This window comes from Aricia agestis, chromosome 1 (genome assembly GCF_905147365.1).
Source record: "Aricia agestis chromosome 1, ilAriAges1.1, whole genome shotgun sequence".
Taxonomy (NCBI): Eukaryota; Metazoa; Arthropoda; class Insecta; order Lepidoptera; family Lycaenidae; genus Aricia; species Aricia agestis.
In genome coordinates this window covers 9,509,065-9,525,070 of record NC_056406.1, presented here as the reverse complement: position 1 = coordinate 9,525,070, position 16,006 = coordinate 9,509,065, and the positions used below count along the sequence as shown (strand labels likewise).

The 16,006-nt window shown below is 36.5% G+C and overlaps 1 protein-coding gene across 1 annotated transcript in view; it reads left to right on the top strand.

Moving 5' to 3' along the window:
• LOC121731492 overlaps window positions 1-16,006 on the top strand; it is a 146,456-nt gene that overhangs the window by 97,621 nt on the left and 32,829 nt on the right. Inside the window, exons 9-14 of the mRNA XM_042120927.1 lie at window positions 7,987-8,127; window positions 11,035-11,191; window positions 12,803-12,914; window positions 13,525-13,644; window positions 15,067-15,288; window positions 15,706-15,812. Of these exons, the coding sequence (XP_041976861.1) occupies window positions 7,987-8,127; window positions 11,035-11,191; window positions 12,803-12,914; window positions 13,525-13,644; window positions 15,067-15,288; window positions 15,706-15,812 (859 nt within the window). The remainder of the gene's footprint in view (window positions 1-7,986; window positions 8,128-11,034; window positions 11,192-12,802; window positions 12,915-13,524; window positions 13,645-15,066; window positions 15,289-15,705; window positions 15,813-16,006) is intronic.

Here is a 16,006-nt window from a genome sequence, read left to right as displayed (position 1 = left end):
GGGTATTTTGTGAGCATTTCAAGTGCCTACCTGTTTGAGCAAAAAATCACGTTTGTTGTATTAAATATTTAATTTATTTTGTTTTAGTATTTCTTATAGTGGTAACAGAAATACATAATCCGTGAAAATTTTAACTCTCTAGCTGTTACCTTTCTTGAGGAACACCCTGGAGACAGTCTGTCGGCAGACATTTGTAGTCATTGGGTCCCGTTTTTACCCTTTGGGTACGGAACCCTAAAATTGAAATTCAAACCCATCATCATTGTAAAGAGAAGCAGAATAATTTATTGTCTTATAATTGCTTCTTATCTTACCTAAATTACAGGTATCGAGCAACGCTCGATAAATTGGATACTATCATGTGACATGTCCAAAGTTTTAATAACCATCGTAAATTGATAATATAAGATACCTACTTGTAACTAAAATCTACTTACTGTTCTAGCATTGCTGGATTTCAGTAATGCTTTTAGTACCGTGGACTACGACATCCTCACTGCAGTGCTAGGCGCGCTTCAATTCTCTGATTCTGTGTTAGAGTGGTTTCGTATCTTTTTGGTAGACAGAAATGTATAGTGTATACGAATCAACGATCAGATATCTGGATTTTGTGATATACTAGCTGGCGTTCCTCAGGGTGGTGTCCTATCCCCTCTCCTTTTTTCCCTTTTTATCAATTTCCTCACCCGTCTCCTCACCTGCTACTTTCACCTTTATGCAGACGATCTCCAAATCTATTCCCATGCACCTGCCAATGAGTTGAAGTCTGCAATAATGGCTATCAATAAGGATCTTGCACCTATATTTCGTTGGAGCCAAGGCCATGGCTTGATAGTCAATCCCAATAAGACCCAAGTTATTGTAATTGGTAATTCAAAACAAATAAACCGGCCTAATTATTTATTTTTTATTTATTTATTTATTCTTCATGCACAAGGTTACAAAGACACATTTAAGCGTTTGTAATAATGCATCGGCGTACTTATCTCTTAAAAGAGATCTCTTCTAGCAAACCTTATAATTTTGTGGATGTATTGTAATAGAGGGGGCATGTACACAAAGAGACAAAAAAAAATCAAACATTCATAAACCTATACTAACTAATATAAATACATATAAAATTATGATACACTGCCCAGTATTACGTTTAACAATGTATGACCTGGCAGCGATGTGGCAAAAAAACTTGGGCAAATACGTCGACTCAACCCTAAAATGGTCCCACCACATCTCAGAAAGAAGTGGAAAGTTTTTTGCAGCGGTGAGCTCACTAAATTGCTGGAAAAATCTACTCCCCATGAAGACTAAAGTCGAGCTTTCGCAGATTTTACTTCTACCTATCCTCGACTATGCAGATGTTTGTTTAATAGATCTCAACGAAGAACAGCTCAACAAACTTGAAAAATTACAAAACATCTGCATTAGATTCGTGTTTAATTTCGCCAGAAACTCGTGGCTGATCATCAGACTCCGGCCGCCCTTGCCCACATTTATGTTTTCTTAAGCTTAGTTTTAGTACTATTAACATGATTGTATTTAATTTAATGTGAATAATAAAGTATCTATCTATCTAAATTATTATTTATCATTTCCCCCTTATATTAAAAACATATTTTAACTATTATTTTGTTTTCCAAACATGGTAATAATAGAATATTATAATCCAATAAATATTAGGTTAAGTATGTATAATATATTTATTAGGTTATGTACTTATAATATATAAAAATTTACATGTTTATAATAATTATCAATAATAATAATTATTATTAAATTATAAACATGTTAATTTTTACAAAGTTCACACCGACAAAAATCTTATGAATAAAATATAGTTCTTTTATGACTATGAATATTGAGATTTAATTAATTCATGTATATTTTTGTCTACTACGAACTGGTATCCATTTAAGTTTTAGAGATTTTTTGCATATTAGTAGACCTCGCTATTAATATTTGGAACGGAAAAGAAAGTGAAGGATACATTCATTAAGAATCGACGATTTGCATATCACTGAATATACAAATTGCAATGTAATAATAATTAATATTGTCCAAATTTATTGAAAAATGTAATACATGCATTAAAATATATTATACGTGCTGTAAAATCACCTTTTTTCCTATAATTTAATTGGAGATCTCTTTTTTAAGTGTCAGAAATAGTACTAGAACTAGACCATAACGGCGGAATAAGCACTAATCGCGTTGTAAATATGAAAAATAATCTCTATGACAGTTTATTGCTTCTCCTTATGTACCTATTCATTATTTAGAAATACCTAAAAATACGTGTGGCACTCAGGGACTGCCGCGGTAAAGCTTTACCATAGCATTTTTTATCAACTTATGCAATTATAATACGCATACGTCTAGTCGCACGTACAGAAAAACCGTGCTGAAGTCTGTTAACGCCACACCGCTGCTTCGGTAGGAGTGGGGGGTGTTAGTTTTTTTTCGTTACGGAATTTCATGAAGCCTGCGATAAAAGCTATGCTATAGCTTAAAATACCTAAAAATTGATTTGGGGTTTTTTTGTAAGTACTTTACATAAAAATTATTAATGTTTTAGTATTTTTGATCGTCGCAATTAGTTATTGTATCAGTTATCACTTTCACCCCGGGAGCGGCGCTATCGAGCGCGCTTTACTAGTGTACGCGTAATCTTGACGCGCATTCGCCCCGGCAGTGCCACGGTGCGCGCACGACATTATACCACTAATTCACAGTGAAGTGTTCTTGTGATAATGAGACAAAATGAAGTGCAAAAGTGATTATGTTGTGAGACAAGAGGTGATTATGGTGTGAAATTACCGTGTTTTGTGGTTTTTGTGTGTTTTGAGTGAAATCTAACCCGTTGGATGTTATAGGTTGAGAAACTGGGGATGTGCGGAATGGAATTGTCAGTCGCCGGAAAGGTAGCCCATTTGATATTTTGTGTCTATCTAAGTAGGGACTTTGACCCGTATGTAGATTATTTCTTTGTTTGTGCAGAGTTAGAATATCATATTGCAAATAATATGCAACGTAGGCGATATACATTTTATTACTCTACTTAAAGTTGTTAATATACCTTTTCTCATTAAACTGTTTTGCAAGTCAAAGCGGACCGTCTAATTTTGTAGCAAACATCCTGCATAAAATACTTTTATCTGTAGCACCTAAGCTATAATAAAATGTGTCGTCACAAAATAGAAATTTGACGCCGCAAGTAGTGTTAAGTAGGAGCCGAGATAGTAAATATAGGTAAAGTCAACAGTGAATAACTGCGATTGCCCAACAGCTTGTGATGCTCAAATACTTGTGTATATTTGTAAATAGTCTCACCTAAAGTGCTGCGCAGACGGGTGACATAATGTCACCTTCGTCCACCTGCTTGCATTTAGATTAGATTCTAGATTATCGACGAACGGAGAAGGATACAGTCAACTTATCCGCAAAATTGGACTGTCCGTGTGTAAAAGAAATAGTTTATACCGCAAAAATGGACTGTTCATGTTTTAATTAACAGACAGAAATCGATTATGTTTTGCAGAGACGTAGGGCCCATAAGTCGATTATCAAAATGCTAATAGTGGGTGATAGGGACAATTATTTCTCCTGTGTGCATGTAACCATTTGATCAAATTTATTTTCGACCACAATAACTGTGTATTCAAGTTGTTTGCTCTCGCCTAGATGGTGTATGTTCAGGCTGTTTAAATAGGTGGTCACATACAGACTAACCGTCGCAGTAGTGCCTTACTAAACGCTGTACTAATATTTAGGAGGCACTTGCGTCACAACTAAATAATGTGTCACACAGACTTTTGTTTAAATATTAAAATGTATATTTTGACAGTAGTGTGAAAACTGTATGAATCTGGTTGAGACTTTGCACAATTTTCATGCGTTTTTAATATTTCTAAAACTTATGATCTAAACTTAGTAATATGAGAACCATAAGTATATTACTATGAGATACCTTTATATTACTATGAGAATCATAATAATTATTAAGTATAATCCATTAGTTTTTGTCTGTCCACTGTTTTAATTTCAGAGGACTTGGTTACACATTCATCTTCTTTTAACAAAACTTACGCAGATGCTATTAAACGCGCCCCAAGAAAATTCATTGTCTATGAACATAGTCAACTGTATCATATATAATATTATGTTATTGTGGGCTTTGTGGCAAGTGGAAGATATTATAATTGTGGTCATTTTGATAGACGTTAGCTAATCGGCTTAGTTGACATTAGTGATAAGGTATCACATGAAATTATTCCATTCGCTTTGTTGACCCTACGAACGTGACGTCATAAACAAATATATACTCATCTAGGAGAAAGTATAATATACCTTCTAATACCAATATTAGAAACACCTAACGGGATAAAAGTATGTGTTAATCCAAAGTCATACTGCCATGCAAAAGGCTAAACCATATTTCCATAGCTATTTTATATTCTTCTAAATGGAAGCAAATAAAAATAAATTTAAAAAAATATATTTAAGCCTTTTGCTTGCAATACATGTAGAGACTTATGTCGTTTCTGTAACTCCATTACTAAAGTTATTTATTTAACCAGTTTATCAACAATTAAATTTTTCCACATACACAAATACTGGAGAGTAAATAAGAAAGGTCAGTGCTACAATATAAAGCTTTAATAACCAATTACTATATTATCAATTTTATCACAAAACCTCTTCTTAAAATCATAAGTACTGTCGATTACCACTTCACTTAATTGTGCAACATTGTAGATTAGACTAAGAACATAAAGCTAATGTATTTTTCAGTCAAAAATAGTACGGGCAATAAAAGTTATCATTTCTGTTTCTTGAATTTCATCATAGTCAATATGTGACCGGTTTTAACTGAATTTTATATTGTTACGTTTATATGTTTTTTGGTATAATCGCATTAAACATTTTTTGGATAGTTAGAGCTAATACCTAATGTTTTTAGGGTTGATATATGAAAAATATACTATTTATAGTGCCCAAGTGTGTAATTTACAAGGTAACCCTATATTCCTGTAGGTCGGATAAACTGGCACTATTGAAAAGAGATCAGTCGCAGAACCGACATTCTTGTCAGACAATCAGCCTGGCCTGCACTGTCCTTGCCAAAATTAAAAATCGGCCAAGTGCGAATCGAACTCGCCCACGAAGATGCGTTATAGAGCGTCCAGTTTTTACACTTTGGGTACGGAACCCTAAAAATATGTAATGAAACATTCTATTATCACAATTCTGATTGATGATCATGATAATGGCGAGCGGCTTTCCCCGTTAACGTACCTACGCGATTTGGCCCATGTGTACACTATGTGTAACATAAATTATATAAATACATTTTTGCATGTAATAACTCTTGACAAGATAAGATTAGTGGTATTATTGTATTAAGTTTTATTACACTATCAACGGAGTTGCTTGTTATCAATGATGAATGTGGCAGAAAAATATTTTGATACGTTATCGTATACCTACATATCGAGCGGATTAAGCGTATTATTGGCCGAATCTCTCTATCGGTATTCTTCGTCTCCTACCGAATTAAATCTTTCTTTAATACGTTTATCATATTTTGATACAATCCATACTTAGGTATACACTTCTTACCAACAATATTTTACCACAAATTACTTCTTTTAATAAAAAAAATATATTATGTGGAAAATGAGATTGCCGTGGGCCGCTACTACCAATAGATTACTATAAAATGAATTGAGTTAAACAACACTAACTTTTGCTATAGCTAAAAATAAACATTTTAGTAAGTAGAAAAAAAGTAGACCTACCAAGCAATATCATTATTGATGATAATAAAACGGAGCTATTTAAAGAGAATGGTAATAATTATAAATATGGTAAGGCGAATGCGTGATATTTATATTTTGTTTACTTCGTTGTCCCCCCGACCCCTGATAGCTCGCGATAACCCGGCCGGTGGGGTTGAGACGAGCAACTGATATATGGATTAAATACATAAGAAAGTACAATCAGACGCACAAGTTCATAACATCTGTGACGTTAGTGGAAAACGGATTGTTTTGAAATGTTATATTTATTGCTAAACTTATGATTTAACAATGTTTGTGATCTAGATGGATGTGATGCATAGAGAAAGGGTAGGTTTTGGATAGAAATGGTTATGGACAGCTACGTCTTTTGTGCCAGTAGGGGCGTTAGAGGGCGCGACATTGGGAGACCGCCCCCTCGCTTACCGAGTGACACTAACTTATACACAAAGAGGGTGCTACTGAAACATCGCCCAAGGCTCTGGTAATGCTAGAATAAAACCGGCACGTTTATAGTTTCTTCTGTGCTGGAGCAAAACCCCACTTTACGGAAATGAGGATCCTTTCTCTTTATCAGAAAAAGCTCAAAATATATTATTTATTTTAATTTTAAATACCTATATTACGTTAAACTAGAGATATTTACATCATTCATCAGATAGCAGAATAAATCATTTTGACATTATACAAGATAAAGACGTAATATTAACTCTCTCGCCGCTTATAAGAACAATATTTATTCCAGTTTTCCTCTTGGCTGTTATGGATATAAATTAAGTGATATTTATATTTTTAATGCCGTATAAATAAGCAAAGGGCGCGGTGTCAGCATTTGACCTTACATTATATTATTATGTTTATCTTAACGTGCGGCCCGAGATAGCCTGTGGCTTGTCCGTCACATCGCCGTCTATCACGTGTGAATGTTCTAGATATACAGAGTACAGATGCCGCTCAGCTATACGTAGATTAAAGTCCGTTCGCGTTATACTGGCTTCTTACGCGAGCCGAGCCGATTTGTACGAGAGAGCACGAGCCAACAGGCGAGTCCGCGCTACCCGTTCTCACGGCGCGTAATATAACGAGCCGCCCCGAGCCGCGCCGACTTCAATCGGATCGGACTCGACTGCTCGTGCCAGCCCCTTCACACGGCGCGTGGCTCGAGCTAGCGCGGCGCGGCTCGTGAATCGTGATATTATTACGCGCCGTGAGCAGCCAGCACTAATTAGGAGCGTGACGTCATCAGTGGAATGTCAAAATATTAGTTGTAATGTTTGAATGGCTTACTGTAATTGGTGAATTTGAAAGGTGTGTCGCGTCGTTGGTAATTGCGTTAGCTAATGGTTGGTCGTTTCTAAACGCGAACAGACTATAGTATTCGATTCCTCAGATATACATGATAATACTTGTCTATAATATTATCATGTATATTTGAGGAATATAATTTGTCGATAATCTATGCTTACAATCCTATAAAATAAAATTATATTATGTACTTACTTTAAAAAAAAATTAGCAAAAAGTTACACGGTGATCACCAATTTTCGTTTTAAGGTTATGGAAGGTGAATTACAATTTGCATTACACAATATTTGTGTTGTATAAAAAGTTTTATCAACGCTAGCGCTATATTGATATATCACAATATATTAATATCTTATCATAAAAATATCTAAGTATTTGAACAGCTCTAACTTTTTGGAACTGTGGCATGTATTTCGTTAATTTCCAAGTAGATGTTGCTAGCGTCTTCTCTTGGGCAAAATAAATATGTCTTACCAATCAAGAAAACATTTCTTTGGTATGAAATGTGGAAATCTAGAGAGTAGACTTGTGTGACAAATTTAATTTAAATCCGTTTATCGGTTTTTGAATCGAAGCCAGTCAGATATACCATAAACACAAGAAAAACGAATTGATTATAAATATATTTTGTGAATTGCGAATTTCCAGCACTCATTAAAATTAAGATTAATCAGTAAGTACTAAATGCAATGTCAAATAAAACCATTATACATAATTGATGGTTTTCTATTAATTAGTTTAGTGATGTATGCCCCTCTATGTCTCTACCTACCTCTAAAGAAACCTGTAATGAACAAGTTTAAAAATTCAAATTATTCTGAACATTTAAAGAAAAAAAATTGAATTCTTGCAAATGTATATTCACTCATTTGCTTTATTGTTTCAGATGCGTGGCGTACCGCCGCACGAGCGAGCGTACACGCTGCGGACGCGGCCGCCGTCGCTGCTGCCGCCGTCGCCGCTCAGCCTCGCCTCCTCTGACCGCGCCGCGCCCGCGCACTCGCCGCTAGAACGGCCGCCCTCACAGGTAAAATTATCTAGCTACTGCACGCAGGTACGAGCGCTGCGTACGCAGTGTTTGTCGTTGCTAGGCCTCGCCTCCACCGACCACGCTGCGTGACCGCATTTGCCCCTAGGACCGCCCTCACAAGTCAGAACTTCCTAGCTGTTGCATGTATGAGCGTGCACGTTGCGTACACGGCTATTGTTGATGCTTCCACCGTCGTTGCTCAGTCTTGCCTTCTCCGGCCGCCCAGCTCCCGGACGGCGTACAACGTTTGAGAGCGTTTGATTGTGCGAAGCTTTTCTGTAGTTAAAACAACAACGTTCAGCATAATACGCTCTAGTACTGCAATTGAAAAGAAAGCTTGCCTACATGTTGCATTCACGTCAGCGGTCAGCGTACATCTTGCGTGCGCGTCTTATGTCGTGCCTATGAGGACTATGAGGTCATAGGTCAATGCTTTCTCGTATGTCATTTAAACATAATTATTGTCACTTTTAGATTTTAGTGTAAATTGTATTTATGTACGTTTTATCGTCGCTTAGTTATCATAATATTATCAGTTTTAAATACTAGCGCAAAGAATTTTATTAAATATTGTTGAAATTGAAAAGATAAGAAAATCCCCTTAACACGTTGATCTAGAAATAGATTAGTTCAACTGATTGCAATAATTATTACATTTATCTAAAGCTAGTTTTAAATTAAATTTCTAGTTTTTCCCTCAAATCGGTGTTCTGTCTAGACATTAGGGAAAATATAAATTATCACTGAGATAACATGTGGTAGCGACAGCGGAATGTTTAATTAATAACTAACCAAAGAATCTTAAACAATAATATTAGAAATAGAATCTCAAATCTTAATACAATGCCATCGTTGCAACTCACGTGCCATTGAGGCGCCTAACGTCAAATCCCATTAAAATGTCGGTTGTCGAACTTCGTTGTAGTAAGCAACAACAACTTGGCTAAAGGCTCTAGTTATACAGTGTGTAACAAAAATCTATACTAATATTATAAAGCGGAAGAGTTTGTTAGTTTGTTTGTTTGTTTGAACGCGCTAATCTCAGGAACTACTGGTCCGATTTGAAAAATTCTTTCAGTGTTAGATAGCCCATTTATCGAGGAAGGCTATAGGCTATATTTTATCACGCTACGATTAATAGGAGCGAAGAAATAGAGGAAAGTGTGGAAAAAACGGGGGGAAATTATTTGAAAGGGCTTATTTGAACGCGCTAATCTCAGGAACTACTGGTCCGATTTGAAAAATTATTTCAGTGTTAGATAGCCCATTTATCGAGAAAGGCTATAAGCTATATTTTATCCCGCTAAGACTAATAGGAGCTAAGAAATAGAGGTAAATGTGGAAAAAAACGTGGGAAATTATATGAAAGGGCTTATTTGAACGCGCTAATTTTAGGAAATACTGGTCCGATTTGAAAAATTCTTTCAATGTTAGATAGCCAATTTATCGAGAAAGGCTATAGGCTATATTTTATCACGCTAAGACTAATAAGAGCGAAGAAATAGAGGAAAGTGTGGAAAAAACGGGGGAAATTATTTGAACTACTGGAGCAATGTTTCTGTTATTTGGCACAGATAAGAAGTAGACCACGTGAAGGATCATAGGCTATTTTTCGTGGACTAATTTGTCCGTGAAATATCTAATTTACGCGGGCGAAGCGCGGAACGTTATATTTTGCGTGGTCACGACATCACGCGTAAACGGCTGGACCCATTTTGCTGAAATTTGGTATAATGATACTTTGAGTCCCGTAAAAGAACATAGGATACATTTGTCCCGGAAAAATGTGCGGTTCCCACACAATATACTTTCTGATTTGCGCGTAAACTATTAAATCGATGTACGGGAACAACTATAAACTAAAGTCCATGCGCCGAAGTCGCGGGCAACAGCTAGTAAGTGATAATACTTTAGGGTGTGTACGTGTTCCTTGTGGAGAGCTCACTGTGAAAGTAGCAGCGCTGAAAGACGATTTTTTTTCACTTTTGTATGGGCAAGGACTCGAGTGTCACCAGTTTCCCCATACAAAAGTGAAAAAAAAGGTCTTTCAGCGCTGCTACTTTCACAGTGAGCTCTCTATAAGGAACACGTACACACCCTAAAGTATTATCACTTGTTTTTGTTACACCCTGTATAACTACACTGTTGAGCTCAATGCATTGCTCCTGAAATCGCACTGCGCTGTCTAGACATAGAGGAAGTGATAAAATATGATAATTTATCTATCGATAATACCGAGACGGCAAAGCAATCCCAAAAACATGTTACCAGTGTTAGTTAGTTTGTGAAACCGCACTGCACGGGGTCTCCAGATAAGTGAAGTGATATAACTATCGATCATATCAATTAATCGGGCTACACTGACCATTGGAAAAGGGATAATAATTGGTATTTACGGTGTAAAGCGGCGCGACAGCCAAAAAAACCAGTGATGGTTGCTAAACTGCACATTGAGAAGTGATAATATCAATATTAAGGTGTCAGACAATGCCAAAATAATACCAAAACCCAGTGTGAAGGTTAGTTTACGTTGCAACGTGCAAGGCGAATTTCGGTGATGTTGATGATGAGTTTGGTGAACTCCCACTGCACTGGGTTTAGAACTTCACTGACTGCTTTAGAGAAGTGATAAACATGAAACAAAACGTCAGTTAAGTTCTAACACCGCGTAAGTCACTTTTTGGCTTTTTTGTAATTTTGATGCCATTCACTAGAAAACCGGAAGACGCATCGTATCAGCCAATCAGGAGGTATCGCTTAACAAAAACTCCTAAAATAATTAAAATGAAACTGCTTTATTATGGTATCGATACAAAATTATGTAATTGTTTTGTCTCACCTGAAAAGTTGTTATTTTTTACTTACGCGTTGTTAGAACTTGAAGGACGAAATATTGTTTGTCAGGCGACGGCGTCGTTCGTGTGCTACGTGTGCGGCGTGTCGGCGGCGAGCTCGCAGCTGCGGCTGGTGTACTGCTGCGCGAACCCCGAGCGCGAGCCCTACTACCCCTTCATCACCTCGCTCAAACCCCACCCCGACGCCAGCCCCATCAGCCCGCAGGGTGAGTCAACACTTCTTACAAAAAAAAAAAACACATTATTCAGGGTGTAACAAAACTAAGTGATCGTACTTTAGGGTGTGTACGTGTTCCTTATAGAGAGTTCACTGTGAAAGTAGCAGCGCTGAAAGACCAATATTTTTTTCACTTTTGTATAGTCAAGGAACACATACCCATCTTAAAGTATTATCACTGTTTTGTTACACCCTGTATACTTTTACAGTAATGTCTTACTGTAAAAGTATACCATGCATAAATTCATATTAATAAACAAATTGTCTATTAAGTTCTCTGCCATGTGTCAATGTGAAATACATTTTAAACACCTTTAAATAAAATATGTTACTGATTAGTTGTTCAGTGTCCAATTGAATCGATGATTTCTAAAACAACATAACTAACATTTTTGTCGAAATCGAGTTTATAGCGATTTTGGATTTAGTCTATGACCATTAATAAATTGTGCATTAAAACAACACAATTGCTTTGCGTTTTCTATGTAAATTGAACTACTGAAAATACCGCTTAGTGTTAGAACAACATAACTGACTGACATTTCTCTTCGGTGATTGTTAGAACAACACAAGTGCATACAATGGGGATTGTCCATTTTTTTAAATTTTGCTCATTACAAAAACATTTCGAGGAATAAGGTCAGTGATCGTTTTTCTGTATTTAAACGAAAAAAATACCCATTAGTTACTTATATTTTTGAACAAATACGTTTAACCCAAGTTTAACCTTTGTTTGACCTTCAATGGCGTAAATTAGCAATAAATTCGACCAACATTACGTTTCGAACTTTTGGTACCGATAAATATAAAAAAAATCAAAAAATTAATTTCCTATGTCCCTGACACCTTTAAAGACTTCTATGATGAAATTTTGGACTGGCCAACCACAACAGTAGAAACTGTAGATGAAGTGGGAGATGATGCATAACTATAAAAGTAGGCATAGGCAATAGCAACATTATGTTATGATTTTAAGATTAATAAAGTTGAATAAATATGAGTATTTGAGTTATTATTTTATGTTACAGTAGTTTCTTGGGTATCAAAACAACACAAGTAACAGATTTAATGTCAAAAGCACATAAGTGAAAAACTTTATTATCCATTTATTTATACTAAAATAAAATAAAAAGATGTATAAAAATACATTATTAGGAGCTATATATACAGAAATATAAAATATAATATACATAATTATAAATTACTTGCATTATCAAAAATTATCCAGGTTTTTGTGTCTCCTGAAAATTTTACTTTTAGTTACTTATGGTGTTTTAGAAATCATTGATTCAATTAATGTAAAAGCCTAGCGTATTATACAAAGGCATACATTGGTAGTAAATCATACAAATTTTAATTGTTTGTTAGCAAGTCACAAAAATTTTTGGATCCCATTTATTTACAACAATAGCAAGTGGAAACTGAATGAAATGCTAACAGGATGCCAGAAAGTAGCTCAAATCTAATTATAATTATTACTGTTACTAAAATTGAGCTAATTATAATAATTATATGCGATTGTACCGCTACAAACTTTCAGAGAGGTATAGACCTTTAAAAATACATAAATATTTGCTGACATCATATCTGTTTTGTACAGGCATGGTGCAGATCTGCGCGTCGTGCTACAAGAGCATTCCCCACAAGTATCCCGCCTACAGCGAAAATGGTGAACCCAACCCGGCTCACAATAACTCGCATAATAATATTAGGTCAGTATATTATTTTACTTTTACTTTTCATCGTCCCAGTTGGACTAGTCTAGGTTAAGTAAGGGTTAATTCAGACTGCAACGCGAAGCGTAGCGTAGATGCATTCCAAAATTTGTATGGATTTGACAGATTTGCAAGATGTCTCACGCAATTTAAATCTGTCAATTCAGTACTTTAGAAATCAATCTACGTGTCGCGTTGCGGTCTGATTTGACCCATAAGCATGGTTTGAATATCATGTACCCGTTCTTCGTGTTTATGAAAGAGAAAACGTGATATTTTCAAACGATTAGCACTAATCAAGACTGGCGTCTTGATTAGAGCATAAAAATTTGTGAATCAAAAATGGGTCTTCAGTTTAAAATATGCGAAAATGTTGCACAAGTATTATATCATAAAACCATGTCATAAAACTGTTTTAGTCCATTCAGAGTTCTTTTACCTTGTAGTTTTTACTTTTAATCGAGGGACTCTTATAATATAGTCACAAAATAACTCTGAAGTATCCGTAGTATACATATATTGAACGTAGTGAGGATAACTATAGGATTTTGAGTAATTACACATAAATTCACTTACTGTCATATAATCAGGTTATGTGTTGTGTCAGATTTAAGCCGTATGATATGAAGAGTCCGTCGGGTCAGGCGACCAAGCGGCCGTCCAATGCGCTCTCCAGCAGTCCACATAGTCAAATAGTTTCTGGAGAGAACGGAATGGGCTTATATAGGTAAGACCATGCTTCAGATGTTAGTTTTTCTAAAATTTCCAGTCGAGAAGCACGTAGAAATTAGGACATTGACCTACTGCTTCTATCGCTTACCTTATACGCAACGAAAGAAAGAGGTAGTCACGAGATAATGTACGAAATTCTACGTGCTCTGCGACTAGACTATAGTTAGAGAGTACCCGAATTTATGATAAACTAGATGACGCCTGCAACTCCGTTGCGCCAAAATTCGTTTATCGCACGGGAACCATACATTTTTCAGGACAAAAACTATCCTATGTCCTTTCCCGGGACTTCAAGTATCTCCATTCCAAACAGCCAAATCGGTTCAGCGGTTTGAGCGTGAAGAGGTAACAGACAGTCAGACACACTTTCGAATTTATAATATTATAGTATGTATAAAATCATTGCAATGACCAAAGCTGTCCCTTATCGAAAAAAATTGTGTGCAAATTATTTACCGGAAAACACTCAAGGTCGGTTACATCATTTAACAGGACACTTTCCTCGTGTCGAACGCAGATTATGCTGTTTACTACATTGTTTCATCGAATATCGAAGAGTTTAAGCGATAGTATTAGATCTAATCGTTAAAATAATATCTATATCGTCTACAGTGTTATCGAAACGGGATTGTGTTTGCTATCTTAAACGTGGTCTTTTGACAAACATAATAGGTAAAAGGAGATATATTTCACAAACTGAGATATAGGAAGTAACTAGCGATATAGCGAGGCGCAGGGTAACATAATACGATTTATAATTTTATGTAGGACACATTTAAATCGTATTATTTAGTTTCGACATCGTGGTGGCAGCGTCAGACTGTAGAAGGCATTGTGAATATGAAATCCGTTATGTTATGTCAAGCCCAGCCGATAGAATACAATTCACAATAACCTCTCATCTGTCAAGCGCCCAAAATAGGCGCCAAAAAAATATAAGCCAGCTTATATGGTTTCTCTCCTTGTTACATTTCTTACAACGTAAACAATAAAACAGAGATGCAAATAAAAAGCCGCTAACACATTAATGTGGGCCGATATTTCAAGTACAGATAAGAACAGATAAGTTGGTGGCACTGTATACAACTAACATTGAATTGGCATATAACCTGACCAAATGACGTAGATCCGCCATCTGCCTATGAATATACATACATGTCATCAAAGATGTAGGAAGTAACTCTCAAGTAGGAAGCAACTGTGTATTACTTTAAGTACCATCGAGGAAATTGATTCCTAGGCAGTTGACGGACCAATATCATGTGGTCGGCTTGTGTCTATTCAATGTTAGCTGTAATCGGTTGGATGGGTTTGACTTAACGCGACCAAATTACTTAGGTCCGCCATCTGCCTAGGAGTCAACTTCTCTGATAGCACAATCAATATACCGTTCGTTAAGTTCTAATTCATTTATCAGGTGCTACGTGTGCGCGGGTCTATTCCCGCAGCAGTCCATGGAGTGGCTGTCGACGACGGCGGAGTACATGAACTCGCACGCCATGCACTTCCCGTGTCTGGCGGGCGCGGGTGCAGGCGCGTCGCGCGGCGGCCGCGTGCTGGCGTGCTCGCGGTGCGTGCGACATCTAGCGCGACAGTGGGAGCTGTTAGACGCTGAGCGAGTGCCGTTAGAACATAGAAGGTGAGATTTGTGTGTCTAACTGTCGCACTCAAAGACATAAAGATGATTAAACTTCAATTTAATGAAGAGTTTGACAGATAATGCCCCATAGGCTTATGTCAAAATCTTCATTTAATTACAATGAAGTAATTTATATTTTTCTATGAGTGCGGTAGGTGAGCTATCTAAATGGACTAACGGGAAAAGGAGTAATGGAAAATTGTCTACCGCACTGTTAAAGCTAATTTAAGTTTTTTTGCGTTATCTCAAAAACTTACTAAGGCTTGTGTCTGGCTTAAAGTTAAACGGTAGTTAACATCATGTTGTATTTTTCCTTTTTGATATTGAAATGAAAGAGAAGACACCATATTTGACAAAGGCTTTAAATAAGACTGGCTATAGCACGATAAAGCTATAATATATTATTGTGTATTGCAGATATAACATACCTTCGCCACTGCCGTCGAACTCTTCGATGAACGGCGACCGAGTTATACCCACCCCACCCTCCACCACCTCCGACCGGACTGTAGCGAGCAATAGTGGTAATTACTGTGATACGTTTAATGTAAATAGAATAGCAGTAGATAAGATGTTATTGCTATTTTATTCACGTCTAACTTCTTTACAACAGAAGTAATAAGCGCAAGTAAAGTTCGGACTGCGGGAAAGAGCGCTTAGGCTGCCTTACAGACGAACGGCACTTGTCGACGGCAGTTGACTGCCGTCGACGCTTACC